This window comes from Falco peregrinus, chromosome 2 (genome assembly GCF_023634155.1).
Source record: "Falco peregrinus isolate bFalPer1 chromosome 2, bFalPer1.pri, whole genome shotgun sequence".
NCBI lineage: Eukaryota > Metazoa > Chordata > Aves > Falconiformes > Falconidae > Falco > Falco peregrinus.
The window spans coordinates 108,805,605-108,823,303 of NC_073722.1; the positions used below are offsets into that span (position 1 = coordinate 108,805,605).

The window sequence follows — 17,699 nt, forward strand, 5'->3', positions numbered from 1 at the left end:
GGGGAAGTGTTTGGGACATTCTCCTCACCACCAAGAGATCCGAGATGGATCTGAAAACAAAATACAGGAGCTACCACCTCTGTGCCAATGGATGGCCTTGACAGTATTTGGTTTTGTTCGCTGTTGGAGAGATTCTATTGAAACGTAATAATAATGAATAACAACAGTTTAGGACTTCTTTCTTCTGTCTTTCTATTTTTCAGGGTGCCTCTTTGCTATCCTGCTGAAAAACCCTCACCCCAGAAACCACATACTAAATCGGTTCAGACGCAGCAGCAGCGAGAACGTGAACAAAGAGAGCTCCTTCACTGCAGTGCAGCTTGGATCAGATCCAAAAGACTCACAGGCTGGAGGCAGACTGAAAAGATGCAGACAAGTAATTTTTAGAATAGACCTAGCTGTTAATTGTTGCTTTCACTGGCATAACACGCAGGCACAAACCTGTGATTTTAGGCTGATGGCGTCTTTACAAAATGCCCCTTAGAAGTCTTACATCAGAAGCATAGTGAATTGACACATGTTCCTCTGGATCGTTTAGACCTACAAAGACATGCCCAAGCCTGTTTATCATGGCAGCCCAGGTCTTAAAGCTGTATCCCATGTGCTCTGCGAAGTCAAAATATGCTTTAAACAAACAGCGAGGCAAAGGAGTATTATTTTCTTCTTTTTACTACAGATCTGGATACCTATTTGTTTTTCTTATGCTTTCAGCTCCTGAAGTTGGTAGCTTATTAAAAACTTTGTTTGTTTAAGGTATTTTTAGCATAAGGCTTAAAAAACAAAACCCAGATAGTTGTCTTATTTTGGTAATCTCATAATATGACAGTCTATCTCACAGTACTTTGAACTGTGACTATTTTTGTAACCCTTGAGCTTGGCAATACAGGGACAAGCAGTAATATGCCACAGCTCTGTTTGTCTTGTGGCTGGAACTTCAGCAGGGACTGGGCCTTGGTGCAATGTCACGGGTTTGGGGAGAAAGTATTTATCTCCACAACTGTGTATAGGTAAATATAATTATCCTGTGGCATATACAGAGAGTCCTGAGGTAGTTATGAGTAATATTATGAGATAGGAATATACATTGTTTTTTCCCTCTGGCAAGTAGCCCTGGTTTTATCTGAACAAAGGTACCATACTGAACTTGGTACACATACTCAAATCGCCTGATTGGCTGGCTGTCCCAAGTTAAACCCTTGTAACTAAAGATAAACAGATTGCTCCGTTTGACATTGCTCATGTAGAAACGATACACTGTTGCTAGGACTTAACATACCTAAAAAACAGACCCAGCTTGTGTTCTAGAATGTACAGATTTGTTAGAAACATTTCTTGGACACGGGATTCTTCTCTTCTGAAAGTAGGTTGCTTTGTACTACTGCCCAATGACCTACTTCTGAAACCACTTGGAAAGAAGTATGTATTCCCAACTGCAGGCCCCATGCCCTGGCAAAGGCTGGAACCACCTGTGCAGTCAGGCCAGTCACAAGCTACAGATTTGTTTTTTCAGCTTTGCATTTATTTATATACAGTTCACAGTCAGCTGCTTGATGATCCCTATTCACCAAAAGCTACTCTAGGAACAGTTGCCACTGTGTGTATGTTAAATACATCTGCTTTGTACAACCAAAATAGTTCCTGCACCATTTAAGAATAAACAGATCTCCTTTCGCTGTATCAAATTCAGGTAGTGAAATATTTTCTACAGAAATTCTGAAGTAAAGCTGAAATTCAGTAAAAGGAAGTCATAAGGCCATCACCTCCAGCTTGGAAGATTGTTCGGTACCACGTAATGTTTGAAAATGTGGCAGAATCTGGCCTGCAATATATAAACACTGCATTCTGACTTTAAAAAGAAGTACCTTTCACCTTGATAATCATTATAATTGAAGTAGTATACAAAATCTGTGCAGGTATGAAATACGTAACATTTGGGGCATGAGTTCACCACAGGGAAAAAAGCCAAGGGCCAGGAAAAGAGGTATTTGAGAAGCTATGTGTATTCAGCCCACCCTGGGACAGGAGAAGTGGGTTCTGTACTGGCATGTAGATGGCTATTGCAGATTAGTACTTAGGAGAATTAAATTAATCCAATCAGTGAAGGCTTCAGAATGCTAATGGTGGCCTGTGTGGAGTACCCTGCCCGAAGGCTACAGAAATTAGTTTAATTCTGCTAGGCTCTGGAGTTGTGTGCACAAAGCCTAACTCTTGTTTATCTCTTTTGACAGAGGGATAACTGAGGAAAATAATGAGGCTTTTTTGCATGGAACTGATGTATTTAATCCATAATTATTTTTAAAATGGAGTCTGCATTCGATGTCAGCATGTTGCTGTCTGCACTTGCTTTGGATAACATCATTTCCCTGAAGAATGAATTTTTCAGGAGCCATTATTAACAAGGTATTTAAAGAACTACCCATTGTAGACCCATCAGTGGAGACTTTATTCTGATCTCTTGATTTGAATACCTTAACAGAAACTGAACAACAATAGTGAAAGCAGATTAGTCATGGGATTTAGCCATACCTTAAAATAAAACGAGGGCTCCTGTGTTTTCTGGTTTACACGGAAAGGAGGAGAAAAAAAAACCAACAACAGAAATTTCTCCCATCTAGAGGGACATTAAAAAACAAAGACATGCACACTAAAATCCTTAACACAAGCCTGATGTCCTCAAACACAAGCCAGTCTTTAGATTAGCCTGTGGTTAATCTCCAGTTTAACAGATGTGGCTTTTTACATTTCTAAATATTACTTACTCGTGGCCTTCCTCTCAGGACTCCATGGTATTGTTTGGCTGGGGGACACTGTTCCTGGAGCAGTGCCTGGGACATACAGGCTTGGAGCAAACATTTAGGCACCCTTGCACCATGCAAACAAAATGAACCTATTGGAAACACTGACAGCATAAAGAAAACAAATGTGCTATTGCCTAAATCTGCCTTTTTCCTAAATTTATATAGCTGAAGAGTATTTCCAAGGTTGGTTATTGCCATGGAGCTGTCTCTGAACTCTGCAGTTACCATTTTCCCCTCCTCCTGTTTCTACATCATGAATAATTACCATTGGGATGATTTATTTCCTTTTTTACTGTAAACCAGGAGGCACTGGCAGACACAAGCCCTGTTAGGAGAAAGGAAAGCACAAGGATGTGGTGGTGGGCTTTTTTATTGGTTGTTTTTTTTTTTTTTTTTTAAGGGGGAAATAGAGTAGCTCTGTGCCAAATCGTGCCTTTTACCTGTGTGCTTATGCTTTGTGAGTGGGGGATTTAACAGCAAGTTCATCTTCAGGGAAGCCAGGAGCTAGCTGCAGATAAAACACTGCCACGTAAAAACCTGTTTGGATTTTGTGTGTTCCAGATATAGTATGATGTAAAATGAGTTAAAAGCCACTCCGAAAGGTATGATGAAGCATAATTAATACGAAGCATGTTTCCTCATCAGTTCACAGATGGCAGCTGCTCCATAACCTGATCAAAGCTTCCTGTTCTGAAGGCAAGTAAACAACCATTTGAATTTCAGATGTCAGCATTTCATTACAGGGCCTGTTTTGCAACCTCACGTTAAAGAATTTGTCAGCTGGCTGAAATGGGTTCAAAGGGCTGCAGGAAATGGGCTGCGTGATGAGGGGCAAGCTCACTGGCAGCAAGCGTGACGCACCACGAGTCACCGACACTTGCCACATTTCTAAGTAACATCTTTTTAGTTTTGCTAAGCTCACTTCAGCTTTTCCCGGCTTTTTCTCACAGCGACAGGCCTGGCCTTACAGATTGTTCCAGGCTCTGCCATGAATCACCTCACACCACCCAGGGGAGGGGGTCAGGCAGATGCGCTGCGATCTCAGTGGTTCAACAGAACACATGCACCAAGTGCTGCCTCTCGTTCTCCAGGGTACTGTGCCGCCAGGCCAGGCCAGGCTCTTCCCTAAGCGTTGTGTGGGGCCGCAAAAGGGGCTAAAAGAGACCGCCGCCATGCCCGCGGGCACCGCTCCCTCACCGCGCAGGGCAGTGCGGCAGCCCCAGCCCGCATGCGCGCACACCCCTCCCCGCCAAAATCTGCCTCCGCAAGGCGGCTCCCCCCTAGCAACAGGGCTGACCTCACCGCGCACCAATCAGCTCTGAGTAGCACCCGAATCTTCCAGAGCTTTCCTTACAGCCGCCCCCCCGCCCTTCTCTGGCTTGCCCCCGGACCAACCAATCAACACCCACTCTTTGGCTGCTGTGCCAATCTCTGCCGAGCTTGCCGTTCTTTCTGGTAACCGCTTCACCGCGCCTCCAGATTCATCCGCGCACTCAGAAATTTCCAGATTTTTAAGGGTCCGAGGCCCCGCACTAGGAGTCCAGGATCCCTTTGCCCCCTCCAGAAAGATTTCAGGAGAAGAAAGGCGAGTATTTTGCAAAACAGTGGTCTTTTACTTGGGACTACTTTGGGAGGCGGATGGATACGTCAGTTTACGAGGGCGGAGATTGTCCCTGACAGGAACCGTATAAATAAGGGTGGTGCTGCGTCACAGCGCATATCCGTGCTGCGACGGGACGAAGTAGAGAGTGCTGAGAGGTATCGTTCAGGGCCGGAGACGTGAGACGTGAGTCGGGAGATGGGATTGTTTCGGGGTTTCGAAGGGGGAGGAACGAGAGTGTTGGTGTGGCTAGGGAGGCATAAAACGGGTGCTTGTGGGGCAGTGATATTTTTGGGGGGGGGGGGGGGGGGGGAGAAGGGTTGTGCGGAGTCTTGTCGTGCTCTGAAGTGTGTCGCTGAGTGAGGAGGGGGGTAGAAGACAAATAAAATCGTTATTTCATGGGAAGTAGGAAGAGAGTCTAAAGGTGAAGATGGCGGAGGCCGCGCCGCCTTGCCCGGAAGCGGGCTGCTGAGTCACTGCCGGGGGAGCGGCGCCGCGCAGCTGCCTGCCGGGCGGTCCCTGTGCCGCGGGGGGGGGGGGGGGGGGGCTGCGCCGGCTTGGGGAGCCACTGGCAAGAGGTACTGCGAGCACTCCGCTAGAGTAACACAGCATGCCGAACCTGAGAAGATATTTATTAGTCGAAATTCGGGGAATATTTATAGAAAATGTTCATAAATATAAAACAAACAGTAACTGGTGTTACAGCGTGAAATGGCGGTTGTCTTTTACAAGTAGTTAAAGACTATATCTTACTAAGTAGTTACAGCTGAAATTTCTGTACGTTTTGCAGTTCAACATGCAGATCTTTGTGAAGACCTTGACTGGCAAGACCATCACCCTTGAGGTCGAGCCCAGTGACACCATTGAGAATGTGAAGGCCAAGATCCAGGACAAGGAAGGCATTCCCCCTGACCAACAGAGGCTGATCTTTGCTGGCAAGCAGCTGGAAGATGGGCGCACCCTGTCAGACTACAACATCCAGAAAGAATCCACCCTCCATCTTGTGCTCCGCCTGAGGGGTGGCATGCAGATCTTTGTGAAGACCCTGACTGGCAAGACCATCACCCTTGAGGTCGAGCCCAGTGACACCATTGAGAATGTGAAGGCCAAGATCCAGGACAAGGAAGGCATTCCCCCCGACCAGCAGCGGCTGATCTTTGCTGGCAAGCAGCTGGAAGATGGGCGCACCCTGTCAGACTACAACATCCAGAAGGAATCCACCCTCCATCTTGTGCTCCGCCTGAGGGGTGGCATGCAGATCTTTGTGAAGACCCTGACTGGCAAGACCATCACCCTTGAGGTCGAGCCCAGTGACACCATTGAGAATGTGAAGGCCAAGATCCAGGACAAGGAAGGCATTCCCCCCGACCAGCAGCGGCTGATCTTTGCTGGCAAGCAGCTGGAAGATGGGCGCACCCTGTCAGACTACAACATCCAGAAAGAATCCACCCTCCATCTTGTGCTCCGTCTGAGGGGTGGCATGCAGATCTTTGTGAAGACCCTGACTGGCAAGACCATCACCCTTGAGGTCGAGCCCAGTGACACCATTGAGAATGTGAAGGCCAAGATCCAGGACAAGGAAGGCATTCCCCCCGACCAGCAGCGGCTGATCTTTGCTGGCAAGCAGCTGGAAGATGGGCGCACCCTGTCAGACTACAACATCCAGAAAGAATCCACCCTCCATCTTGTGCTCCGCCTGAGGGGTGGCATGCAGATCTTTGTGAAGACCCTGACTGGCAAGACCATCACCCTTGAGGTCGAGCCCAGTGACACCATTGAGAATGTGAAGGCCAAGATCCAGGACAAGGAAGGCATTCCCCCTGACCAGCAGCGGCTGATCTTTGCTGGCAAGCAGCTGGAAGACGGGCGCACCCTGTCAGACTACAACATCCAGAAGGAATCCACCCTCCATCTTGTGCTCCGTCTGAGGGGTGGTTGTTAAGTTAATGGTGCATCTTGCTTGACAAGATTGCCGTAGCACTTGTGTTTGCACTGTAGCTATTACATGTCTTAAGTTAAATGAGCAAGGTTAATGCAAGCTGAAGTAACTGCTGATCAACTGTCTGAAATGCTAATAAAGTTTTCTGTTGCACATTACAACTTGTAGTCTTGTCTTGGTTCAGGGTAGTAAAATCAGTGTATTAAATGACTTGCTTTCTTTGGCTTTTTTCCATGGCAGTTTAAGTCTCTTTGCATGTATAATGAGGATCTTGTGGATGAAACCGATCTGGATTAAAGTCTTAATTCAAGCACTACTGCCATGTTGTTTCTTGTTCCTAGAGTTGTAATGCTCGCTTCCAGGAAGGTATGTTCTGTTACAGGTCCTGGAAAGCTACAAACCAAGTACAGGAGCCCAAGTGTCGGTACAGCAGGGTGGGGGTTGCTGCAGTTGGTGTGTTAATTTTAGTCTAGTCCTGAGCCAAGGGTGACAGTCTGACACTGCTGTGAAGCTACCAGTCATGGTATGCTCGGGTGGGGGGTAAGCAAACATGAATGGTGGGTTTTGGTACAAAAACTTGTCCACCCCAGTAACAGACTCTTCAAAGTAAAAGAAGCTACTTAGAATGATGTGGAAGCTGTGAGCTGGGGAAGTCTCAATCACAGAATTGAGGCAGGTGAAAACTGCCTTAAGTAGTGAATGGCAGTATGTGAGGGCTTGTAACTTCTGGTTTAAGTAAATTTTATGTGATTCTTTAATGCTAAAAGCTTGGGACTTCTCACTGAATGTTTTTTGGTTTTTTTTTTTATGGGGTGGGGTAAGGAAAGTCATACAGATGGGCTTAGGATGGTTTAGTTCAACTGAGTGGTGGGGTCTTGTGGGTGTAATTGTGTGCACCTTCACAGAAACTCGTCTGGGTTGTAAGGATTGTGGCTGTCAGTCTTCATGTGTTGAATTTTGACAGCTGCTTAACTTAAAACAGTCTTGGCACCTGTATGCTGTGTGTACTGTGCTGGTGCACTTTGCTTTTCACTGGTAGCCATGTGTTTTGCACCATCTGGGTAGATACTGGCAACTGTAGCACTGCAATCTGAGTTTGTTCCTCTTTCAGCTTTCAATGTAACATAACCTATCTGGGGTAAGAATGCACTTGCACTGGCAGTGCATTATTAGCCCAGCTTCAATTGTGGCCAAAAAGTTATGCTACTCTTTTTGTAGAAAACTGCACATTGAAACCAAGTTCAATGTGGTTTTGATGGTTGTAACTGATAGCTTTCTTTTTGGGGTGGTTTTTGTTGGGGTTTTGGGTGGGGTTTTTTTGGTTTTTTTTTTTTTTAGCTGCAGGGCTTGCTTCCCTGTCTAAAGAGATGGTTTCCTTGTATTGAGTTTTTCTGCAATTGTTGCTTTGGCTTTTTCACTCTATGCTTTTTGCAGTTTAGCTGCTTAGCCAGGTCTTGCTTTTTTTCCAGTTTAGCCACCTGGGCAGCTTGCCCAGAGAGGTGGAGACTCCTTTCTTGGGGATACTCAAAAGCCATCTGGACATGGGTCTGGGCAGCCAGCTGTAGGTGGCCCCAGTTGAGTAAGGAGGCTGGGTGGGACTGCCTCCAGAGTCCCTTCCAACCCCACCCATCCTCAGATCCTGGGTGTCATAGTATGGTCCATGCTGGTCGGTAGTGTATAAACTCCCTGAGCCATCTGTAGTCTGGAGATGTGGCACTGAATGAATTTGCATTATTTTTTCTGCTACAGATTTGCTCCATGGTAAAACTAGCTGCTTTATCTTGTCTGGCTCATAATGAAGAGGTGTCCTTTCTCAAGCTGTAATAATTGAGCTGTGCTGCGTGGTTGCAGGCGCTGGTCAGATAACGCAGGCTGCAGGTAGCGCCTGCTTTGGTTTAGACGCCAGCCTGTGAATGGCAGGTGGCCTTCCTCCCGGGTTAGTCACGGGAGGAGAACCATCGCAGAAGTGTTGCTCCTGCGCTGTGGTGCCCAGGCTCATTAGGCAGCGCCAGCTGCTGCTGGCGTTGCACAGAGCTGTGTGAGGGGTTTCGGGACGGGGACCCCGGCAGGGCGATTGGGACCCCGGCAGGGCGATGTGTAGCTGGCCGGTGGGTGCGCATCAGCTGCTCAGCGTGTGCTCACTGGAGCTTTACCCGGGCTGAGCCAAACCCCTGGTGAACCATGGCCTCTGGTGGTGCCGTTTGCGGAGCCATGCATGGAGCCTGCTTTGCTCTGCTGTTGCACCTGGGGGAATAAGCAGTGGGCAGAGGGGGGAACGTTCAGGCGTTTTGTGATTGTGTGTACAGCTCAGGCCTAGTCCAGGCAGCCTCACTGTGCCCGTGTGCTGTTTTCCCCAGCCCTGTAGGAAGATTTCCTTAGGTGGGGCTCGTGCTGAAAGTTAATTAGCTCTACGTTTGGCTTACTAGAAATAGTACAGAACAGCACATCCTTAAAGCCAAAGCCCAGGGAGTGACGTCCCCAGGCCCTGCGGTGTTGCAGCACTTACCTGGGGGAAGAGCTCAGGTGGCTGGCTGCGGGGGCACGGTGCTGGGCTGGTCCCTCTTACAGGAGCTGTGTTATTGAGGCTTCTGATCCCTCGCCTAATGGGGGGTAGCCGGATGAGGTGACTGCAAGGCATTTCATCATTAACAAAGAAAAATCTTTGCAATTTATCTTAAATGAGGTGAATTAGGGAAATTATATAAATGACAATGAAATGTAAACACAAATATGCATAACATGCATTGTTTGTGCTGAACTAGTTGTGAACAAAAGGCAAAGTGAGAGGTATCAGGCAGTATGAATGATTGATATTGTTAAGGTATATTTATTTTTCTTATGATGTAGCAGTACCTCAGTTCAATCTGCTGAGAGCCAACTATTCATAACTAAAATAAGAATGTAATAGGCTTTAGCTGGAATCTATATGCTACTGAAATAGAATAATCCTAATGCTCCCACATTGACGACAGATTCTGACAACGTCTTTTAATCCTGCTGCAAGCTGAGCTTTGTGACTGGCCTTTGGTTTTTTTCTTATAGCTTCAGTTGCTATCTAGCATGTTCTCTCTTAAAAATTAAAAAATCCAAGATTTGGGGGTTTTTGTTTCCTGTGCTTTTAATAAAATACTTCTGTTTTAAGAAGACAAGTGAGATAACCCTGTTATACTGGATTTGGATGCTTTTATTATTTTGCTCAGAGAGCAGCTGCCCCAAAATGTAATCATATAGGGAAAGTGAGGGTTAAGGCAGGTAAACACTGGGAATACCTCAGGGGTTTTGCAGTCTTGTCTGCAGTTCCAAAGGGGTAGTGTAGCAGCTTTGTTCAAAGATCCTTGGCTGCACAATTTTATTTTTATGGAACTTCGCTGCGTCATCAAAACCAGCCTTATTTGGAACTTGAGTTTTCAAATTAGAGAAGTTTCTGTTAACTATTCTGATACAGAGTAAGTGAATGGCTGTAATTCTCACAAGTATATGCTTGCAAATCTTTTTTTTTTTTTTTTTTCTCCCCCCCCCCAAGGAATTTCCTATCCAGGTTGTTTTCACAAGCAGCAGGAAATCAGATGCGTAGAGGCCAGTGGGTGTCACTGTTTCGCCACAGAAGTGTTGTTTTGGACCATGACTCTTGGATTTCGTATTTTGCCGCTATTTGATTGTCAGTGGAGTATTCCTTCAGGCTGTAATCCTACAGAAAGGGATACATCAAGTAGTAAGATACTTCCATTTAAGGAATAAGAGAAGTGGATGGTTCCTTCAAAGGCCTAAGAAGTATATAGATAGGAGCCTTTAAATATTGTGATGTAAGACCAGTAGTTACAGAAATACTGTCACGTAAATTAATTGAATCCCCAGGCTGTCAGACAAGTTCTGACAAGGAATTGTATTAAAGAATATTTGCATTTTAGATTGGGTAGTGGCTGGTGTCTCTAGAGGTATAGATTCCATCTGTGTAACTATAACAGATGAAGCTGCTAAAATTCATCCCTTCAGTGTGGGTTTCACATAACAGTTAAACGAAAAAAAGTCTGGCCTTGCAAAAATACTAGATTGTTTCCCAAGTGTGAAAGTACATCATTAAAAGAAACAGGTTTTTCTTAACCATGTGGCTTTCTTGGGGTTTGAATGAAGCACTGGCTGATCTGTTGTTCTGGAGAGAATTTTAATGGTCCACCCTTGTGTGCTTTATTGCAGGCGTCCCTTCTCCTGTGAAGATGATTTTGACCTGCTGCTCCTTAAACCGGCTGCAGATCAATGCTGTAATTAAATTACAGACCCGTGTAAGCGACTTTGTTCTTCTATTTACAGCATGCACAAAATGTGATATTAATCATAAGACTATTACATTTTTCAGTATTTGGTAAAAATGGGCACTTAGGTGAACAGAGAATATATATTTTTAGGAAATGTGCCTGTTTCCATCTTCTCAGAATGCCATCTTCCTCATGCTTCCTTTTGCCTTCTGTTTAAGCAGGTTGTGGTCATTGCTTTTCCTGCCATGAATTACTGTGCTTCTTTGTATATCATCTGTAATTATATCATAATTATGGATATATTTTATAATATTAATAAAATACAGTCATTGATTTGACTTAAAATTTCACTTAGTAGTTAAGAGTTTTCTTTCTCTCTTCCCATGCTTAAGGTTTCCACTGAATGTCTTTCCTGTCAGGATAAACTTCACGCCATCAGACACATTGTCATCAGTAAAGTAAGTACTGAGCAACTGCAGGATTCCTTCTTGTTCCCCCAAATAAAAGCCTCAAAAGGCAAGAGGATCACATGTTGCTTTTGAAAATTCAGGCTGGCAGATAGGTGAAATGAAATTGCTTCTTTTTTTCTCCCTGCATGCTGCTTTGGATGGCTTTATCCTGAGTCCTAACAGCTATCAGGATTTTAAATTTTGGTGGCAAGATGCTTGTTAAGCATCATAAGCGGCTCAGCTGGCTAGTGTGCAGCAGTGACATAATCCTATTACCGACCTCGGAACACTGTCCCTGGCAAGCGCACGTCTGGGCAGATCTTGTATTTTTTTTCTGCCTTGCTTCTCCCTACTCTGAAATGGAAGTGCAAGTGTTTACCGTAGTGTACTCTCTGCGAAAGCATGTGCGCCTGTGTGTGTGCATTCCAGTGTTGCTGTGTTCCCCCAGCAGCTCCATGTTTCTGTTTTGCTGTGGTGACCTCTCAGCTGGCGGTGATTCCTTTCCCAGCAAGCTGCACATTCTCCTTCCTCTGTGTAAGCTATTAAAACCAGATGCACAGAAAGAACTGTGCTATGATGCACTTTTGTGGGCTCATTTCATTCCTTGGCTAGAATGGTGGGCTGACTCCCATGAAAGCTCGGGGGAAAGCCCAAGAGGATTTAAACCCCTAAGTCTGAGCTAAACTCCTGGGCCTGAATCTATATTGATATCACAGTAAATAAAGTAACACAAGTAAACTGAACTAAATCAGTGCAAGGCTGGAATGAGAGACAGGAGAAATGAGATCTGGTTTTGCAGATGTTATCTGCAGATGTTTGTTCTTCATAGGCTATTCTATGGGTCCTAATATGTCATTAAGCCTGGAAAGAGTAATCAGCTTTGCATTTTTCCTGGATCAGCTTAATTTTGAAACACAGGAATCTGAGAAATAAGCTTGTGATCTCATGCAAAACCATGAAAGAGGAAAAGACACCCTGCCATTTAATGGGTGTATTTATAGGAAGGTCGTCTCACAGCCTGCATCTGACTCAAAGTAGAAGCCATCTGGGAATGTTTCTATGGGTGACATTCCAGGAAGTCTCACATCATCCTGCAGTCCTGTCAGATGGGGATTGCTTTAGGCTCTTTTGGCTTGTGATGGCTTTGGAAGAAGAAAGCCACAGCCAGAGTTCAGTGTGTCATGATGTGACACCCCTTCTCAATGTTTTTGGACTAATGGTTAACTAGACATTTGAGATTTCTCATGGAATGTGCCTCTGCTGTCAAGCTGTTGACTAGAAGAGCTCTTTGCCATTTTGTTAGTTAGTAAGATTCTCTAGATGAACTGTAGATCACATAAATGTCTTTGTTAAATTGTCAGTCCTCTACAGAGTACAGATGAGAGAGAATCACTCTGCAGCAACATTGTGCTGGGGAAGACTGTTGAGGCTGTGGGTGCTGAATGTCCTCCTGCGTGAAATAATGATGATCACACTGCCTCCTCAGGCCTCAGTTCTGTTAGGAGTGGGAGAGAAAAAACAAGACACTTGGTGTGGGCTGATGTCCTCTGTTTCCCCTGGGTCCTGTTTTGTGAGTGATAAGTGAAGCAGTATGTGTGTGTGTGTGGTCTCAACAGCCGTCAGTTGTAGGGATGGCCACTCCGTGCTCCCAGAAGTAGCCTCTCCAAGACTAGTGCTCCTTTGGAGAACCAATCCATTAAGAAATGGACACTAGTGGCAAATTAAGTAACCAGTGGCTTAAGTCTTTTGGAACTGGGGCTGCTTTGTGCAGTCTCCTGTGCTTGTGATGAGCAGCTGACACTGTGGGGTAACATTCTGGCTAGTTTATTGTCACATACAATTTGCACTGCCTCGTAACTAGGGTGTGTGAAGTTGTGTGAAGAGAACTGGCTTCCCACACAAACAGTCGACCTCAGCTGTTTCGCTGCATATTTGCTTGTCCTGGGGCTAACTGAGAGCGCCTTGTGACAAACCTCACCACTAAACCACGGGCTGTAGCACTGTCAGGGTCAAATCAGCCGCCTCCCTTGAGATCTGAGCAGGCTGTTATTGAAAGCCATGAGATGTTGCCTCTATACTTGCAGGCAGGGGTTAAGCATTATGAATTTGCGGTAGCCAGCCAGCTTTCCCATATAAGAGCACTGCACTCATTGGCTCTCTCTTATTGAGAAATCCATCTAGTAATTTCCTGTGCAAGCCCTTCCTCAGTTTGCAAAAGGCTATACAGTTGAGTAAATAACAATAATCTGTGGTTATTCCTTCTCACAGGAAGCCTGGATTCTCTCATGGACCACCACCAACCAGGAGTTCTATGCTGTGCCATTAATAGACTGCTAATATGAGCGTGGTCTTCTCTGCAGAGGAAGAGGTCTCTCACCCATGGATGTAAATAATTTGGGTTCTGCTTTCATGCTTATTAACACTTGTTGGTATTTGGCTTGGTTTCTACTGAGAGATTATTTACCCTCTGAGGGATCCGTTGGGACTCCTTGTCAGATCAGTTCTTGGGTGGAGCTTGCAGCAACTTGGGGTAAGTGCTGTGCTCTTCCTCTTTTGACAGCAGAGCTTTTTTGTGCTGTGCTACTCAAAACGGCTTGGTAAAGTTGCAGAAACAAACAACTCAGTTCTTGAGTAGAGAAGTGAAAGTTGAGCTGGCAAACAGAGTGCGCATTCTGTGTTTCCTAGGGATGCACAAAGTGGATGTATGTATTATAGGGTGATTTTTTATAGGACCGTTTTGCTCTTGCTTTTAAACCAGACAGTCTGTCTGTACAAGACTGGCAATAAATAATTCTCTCGAGCGCTGTGGAGAGATGGAAACTGCAGCTGAGAAATGATTTTGGGGAAAGGAAGACAGAAAAGCACAAGCAAACTATTATGGAAGTACAAATAGCCCTCTAAAGGATCAGCAAATGTGCCAGTAAGTGTTTTGGGGGAGGAAATAAGCCTGAAACGGGATTATAGGGTGTATGCCTGTGTGTGCAGAGGAATGTTTGTCGTTAGAGTGCAGACTAAACTGAATGGCTGAATTATCATAATGGTTTGTCTTGAAATCAGCCCTTGGATTTCTTGCTGTGAGCTGCCTAAAGATGTTTTGTGGCTCTTTCCTGCCTAAAACTATGTTTCTCCACATCCTAGTCTAAGCCAGAATGTTTATGCTGTGTCAATTTACCTCTTTGCTGGTATAGGCTATGGAGTCTGGCTGTAGTCCCAGCAAGGGAGATTTCTCTTCAGAGAAAACCTGTTAACCATTTGGAGGGAGTACATGTGAAAAAGACGGAGTTATTACAAAAAACTCTGCTTCAGGTTGGTAATTGTGGATGTTTCCTTGCTGCCTCACAAACTGTGTGTGAATCTGCAGTCATATGCTGACTACAGCTAGCTTGCATTGGGTGTGGATCTGAGATGCATCAGATACACATGAAGAGATGCCTCAAAAGAGTAAAAAAGGAGTACGTATTAGATGGGAGAAGTGGGCTGGCTGGGTGCTTTGATGAATACTGATGCTCTCTGTACAGCAGATCTGGATCCAGCTGTGCTCTTGGGAGAGCTGTGCTCTGTTCAGGCTCTGAGGGCTGTGAGTGTCCACATGGCAGCTGCGGTGGGGTGTGTGTTTGCCTGTGCTGTGGAGCTGAAGGTTCAAAGCCTGTGCTTGCATGGATAGCCAATAGCTCCAAATGTTGGGGAGATCCCACTCACTTTAACCCAGGGTGAAATGTGAGAATGTGTGAGGGGAACATAATTTGTGCGTATGTTTTCCCTGTAGAAATAGCATAATGCTTACCAACAGAGAACATGAACAAACTTACTGCTCTGTTCCAAAGAAGGCTAAAGTTATCTTATCTTTTTGGCCACTTGGTGACTAGCTGTGTTGGCTGCACTGAGACAAGAACAATGATCATAGTCTCCTAAAGATCCACTTTCTTTGCCTTTTATGTAAGGAACCTGTGCTGCTGCCAACAGGTGAGGTCATCTCACGAAGGGGGTTCAGATGTTCTGCAGACAAGTTGCCTGTATTCCATGAACTGCTTTTGAACTTCTTCTCTAGTGATACCCTATTTATGGCCTTGATCCTTTATTCAGATGCTGCTACTATGCAGAGATTAACTCAAGCTCTCCTTCAAGGGACCCATAGTCAACTGTAGGAATGCTGGACCTGCAAACATGCTTACCTCTTTGTGCCACACCAAAAGCATTCTAGCTTTGTGAACAAATTGTGTTATTCTCCCTCTCCCTTGCAGGTTTAGTCTCCCGGTGGGGAACATCTTTGGTGATCTGCAAGACCATCTATGCTGGAAATGGATAACTTCACAAATGGGCAGCCAGGCCCAGGTCAGAGGAACAGGTTGATGGGATTGCTAGAAACAGATGACAGTATCCAGGAAGATAAACCTGCATCTAGTAAAAAGGAAGAAAGATCAGGACATGGAAAGAAAGGCGAGCCACGACCCTTGGAGACACCTTATCAGAAGGAGAGCAGTGACTTTCCTCCTAAAGTCAAGATTAATCTGAACTATTGGCCAGGACTCGTCAGCAAGTGAGTAACTGTTGGGTTTTTGACAAGGGTATGATCCCTGTTGATCTGTACTGATCCCTGCTGGTAGGGGCCTATAGACTTTACCAAGTCTAAACTAAAAGTGGCAGTGTAGGAATATTACAGGCATATGGTAGGAGGTAATTAAAAGCAGAAAAGGAACGTATTAGCCCTTTCCTTCTCTACTTGGAAGGTATGTGTATGATGTGTGTTGCGTTTTTGGGTGTATCTGAACTAACACTAAATAAGCCAAGTTGGGTGTCAAAGCAGCTTAGCATGGAGCCCTATACAACTGAACTGTTCTTGCCAGGGAGGGATGTAAAGCAGCTCACAGAGTGCTTCACACCATGTGATAGGACTGACTCTGGTCCTGCAGCTATCTTGGGCTTCTCTGTCTTTGTACTCTGGACGTGTTCCAGGGTTGCACATCAGACTGGATCTGGGAAGAACTCCAGCTGATGGAAAGAGCAGCCACTTAAGAGAATTCTGGGAAATAAGTGCCTCTATTTTTCCCTTGACTTAAAAATAAAATACTTGGGTTTTCTGACAAACTTTTCTGCCTCCCTCCTTTCTTACACCATCCCACTAGAATTTACTGTACACTCTTGTCTTTCACACTCCAGAACTTCTTAACATTCTTAACACACAACTCTGCATTTCTTCCGTAGCCAAAAGGACCCAAATCGCTTTGACAGAGACAGGCTCTTCAGTGCAGTCTCAAGGGGCAGCCCTGAGGCACTGGATGGTTTACTTGAGTACTTGAGGAGGACCTCCAAATTTCTCACCAACTCCGAATACACAGGTAGTTTCCTGCTCAGTACTCCATAAACAGGGCTAGCAGAGGCGGTGCTTGTTCATGTAGGAGGGAAGCAGGGGAACTTGCTCATGGTTCTTTGCTTTCTCCAGCCCTCTGTCCATTATTTTATTTTCCTAATGTCCACCTGAGGATGGAGAATACCCTTAGTTATGGCATCCTAAGGCTTTTGCCTGTATTGCAGACAAAAAATACTGAGAAAGGCCTTTAAAATAATTATTGTGTTTGGTTCTACAGTGAGAGTTATGTTCTGAATCAAATAACATAGATGTATGCAAAGTACTTCCGCAACCCATTTAATACTCTTTTTCTGCTAGATGCGAAGACTGGGAAGACCTGCTTGATGAAAGCTCTGTTGAACTTAAAAAATGGAAAGAATGACACAATCCCACTTTTGCTGGAAATAGACCAAAAGACACAGAATCCCAGGCCACTTGTCAATGTGGCGTGCTCTGACTGTTACTACAGAGGTAAGGTTTCTGTTCTGATGCTGTATCAAAGCAGCTTCTCCATTAGATGGGCGAGATGTGCAGATACCAGGAAAACAAGGGGAAGTGGTAGTTCTGGTGCTGTTACAGTTAACAGCCTACTCACCTCTTATTTCTGATTCTGGTACTGCATCTTCTTCAGCCTTGAATTATAGACCTCAGAAAATGTGTTCTTGGTTTATAAAACAGAAGTTATACATGTTCAATAACCCAAGAATATGAGAAGGTTTGCTTGGGAAAGCTTAAAAAGCACATCTAAAAGTGCAAAAGCAATAGTATATATCACTATTAAAGAGTAAGTTCTGCTGTTTGTCTTATTCTTTTAGTAGCAGACACGCAGCCTAGTCATGTACATGTATGGCTGTCTTTATCCTCTCATATCTGCTTGGGATCTTAGGGCCAGGCAGGAACAATTGCCTGGTCTTGTGTTGAATTTCTGGTAGTCTAGAGGCTTGTCTTCTGACTCCGTGTTTGCAACGTACTTTTCCAATGAACGCTGCTGAAAGTCATCAGTTGCTACCCACTCCCTGCCCAGCACTGAGGCTGCAGCATTGCTATGCAGAGCGTACAGCAGTTGTTGAAACAGTGCTTCCCTAAAGAGTCCTTTGCCTGTTCCCTCTGATAGTGACACTGAGTGATAGGTTTTGCCTGTTTCCTTAGGCCAGACAGCACTACATATTGCCATAGAGAAAAGGAACCTAGATTTGGTGAAACTTCTAGTAGAGAATGGAGCTGATGTCCATGCCAGAGCCCATGGTGAATTCTTCAAGAAGAAGAAGGAAGGAATTTACTTTTATTTTGGTGAGTCAGTGTGGAACACGCCT

The 17,699-nt window shown here is 45.0% G+C and overlaps 2 protein-coding genes across 18 annotated transcripts in view; both read left to right on the forward strand.

Moving 5' to 3' along the window:
• Window positions 1–4,457: 4,457 nt before the first annotated feature.
• UBB (ubiquitin B) lies at window positions 4,458–6,653 on the forward strand. 2 transcript variants are annotated; one of them, XM_013301584.3, is made up of 2 exons: window positions 4,458–4,584; window positions 5,189–6,653. In XM_013301584.3, exon 2 carries the CDS (start codon window positions 5,195–5,197, stop codon window positions 6,338–6,340), a length of 1,146 nt encoding a protein of 381 aa, XP_013157038.2. In that variant the 5' UTR covers window positions 4,458–4,584; window positions 5,189–5,194; the 3' UTR covers window positions 6,341–6,653. The 2 variants fall into 2 exon arrangements, with proteins under 2 accessions (XP_013157038.2, XP_027646885.2); XM_027791084.2 differs by having other exon boundaries at window positions 4,538–4,556.
• A 3,237-nt stretch (window positions 6,654–9,890) lies between these two features.
• Window positions 9,891–17,699, forward strand: part of LOC101912286 (transient receptor potential cation channel subfamily V member 2) — a 48,924-nt gene continuing 41,115 nt past the window's right edge. For 4 of the 16 annotated variants that reach the window (XR_008745675.1, XR_008745676.1, XM_055795171.1 and 1 more), the window contains exons 1-11: window positions 9,892–9,995; window positions 10,532–10,617; window positions 10,983–11,048; window positions 12,401–12,628; window positions 13,308–13,569; window positions 13,798–13,959; window positions 14,228–14,345; window positions 15,281–15,576; window positions 16,242–16,375; window positions 16,705–16,857; window positions 17,536–17,676. Coding sequence is in view for 14 of the 16 variants with exons in the window: in XM_055795171.1 (XP_055651146.1) it covers window positions 15,329–15,576; window positions 16,242–16,375; window positions 16,705–16,857; window positions 17,536–17,676 (676 nt within the window). In the remaining 2 variants the exon portion in view is untranslated. The other 12 variants (XM_055795172.1, XM_055795173.1, XM_055795168.1 and 9 more) reach the window with 11 other exon arrangements.

Bases quoted from the DNA above. Each gene is read 5' to 3' on its own strand.
- UBB (XM_013301584.3), top strand. From the start codon at position 5,195: ATGCAGATCTTTGTGAAGACCTTGACTGGCAAGACCATCACCCTTGAG.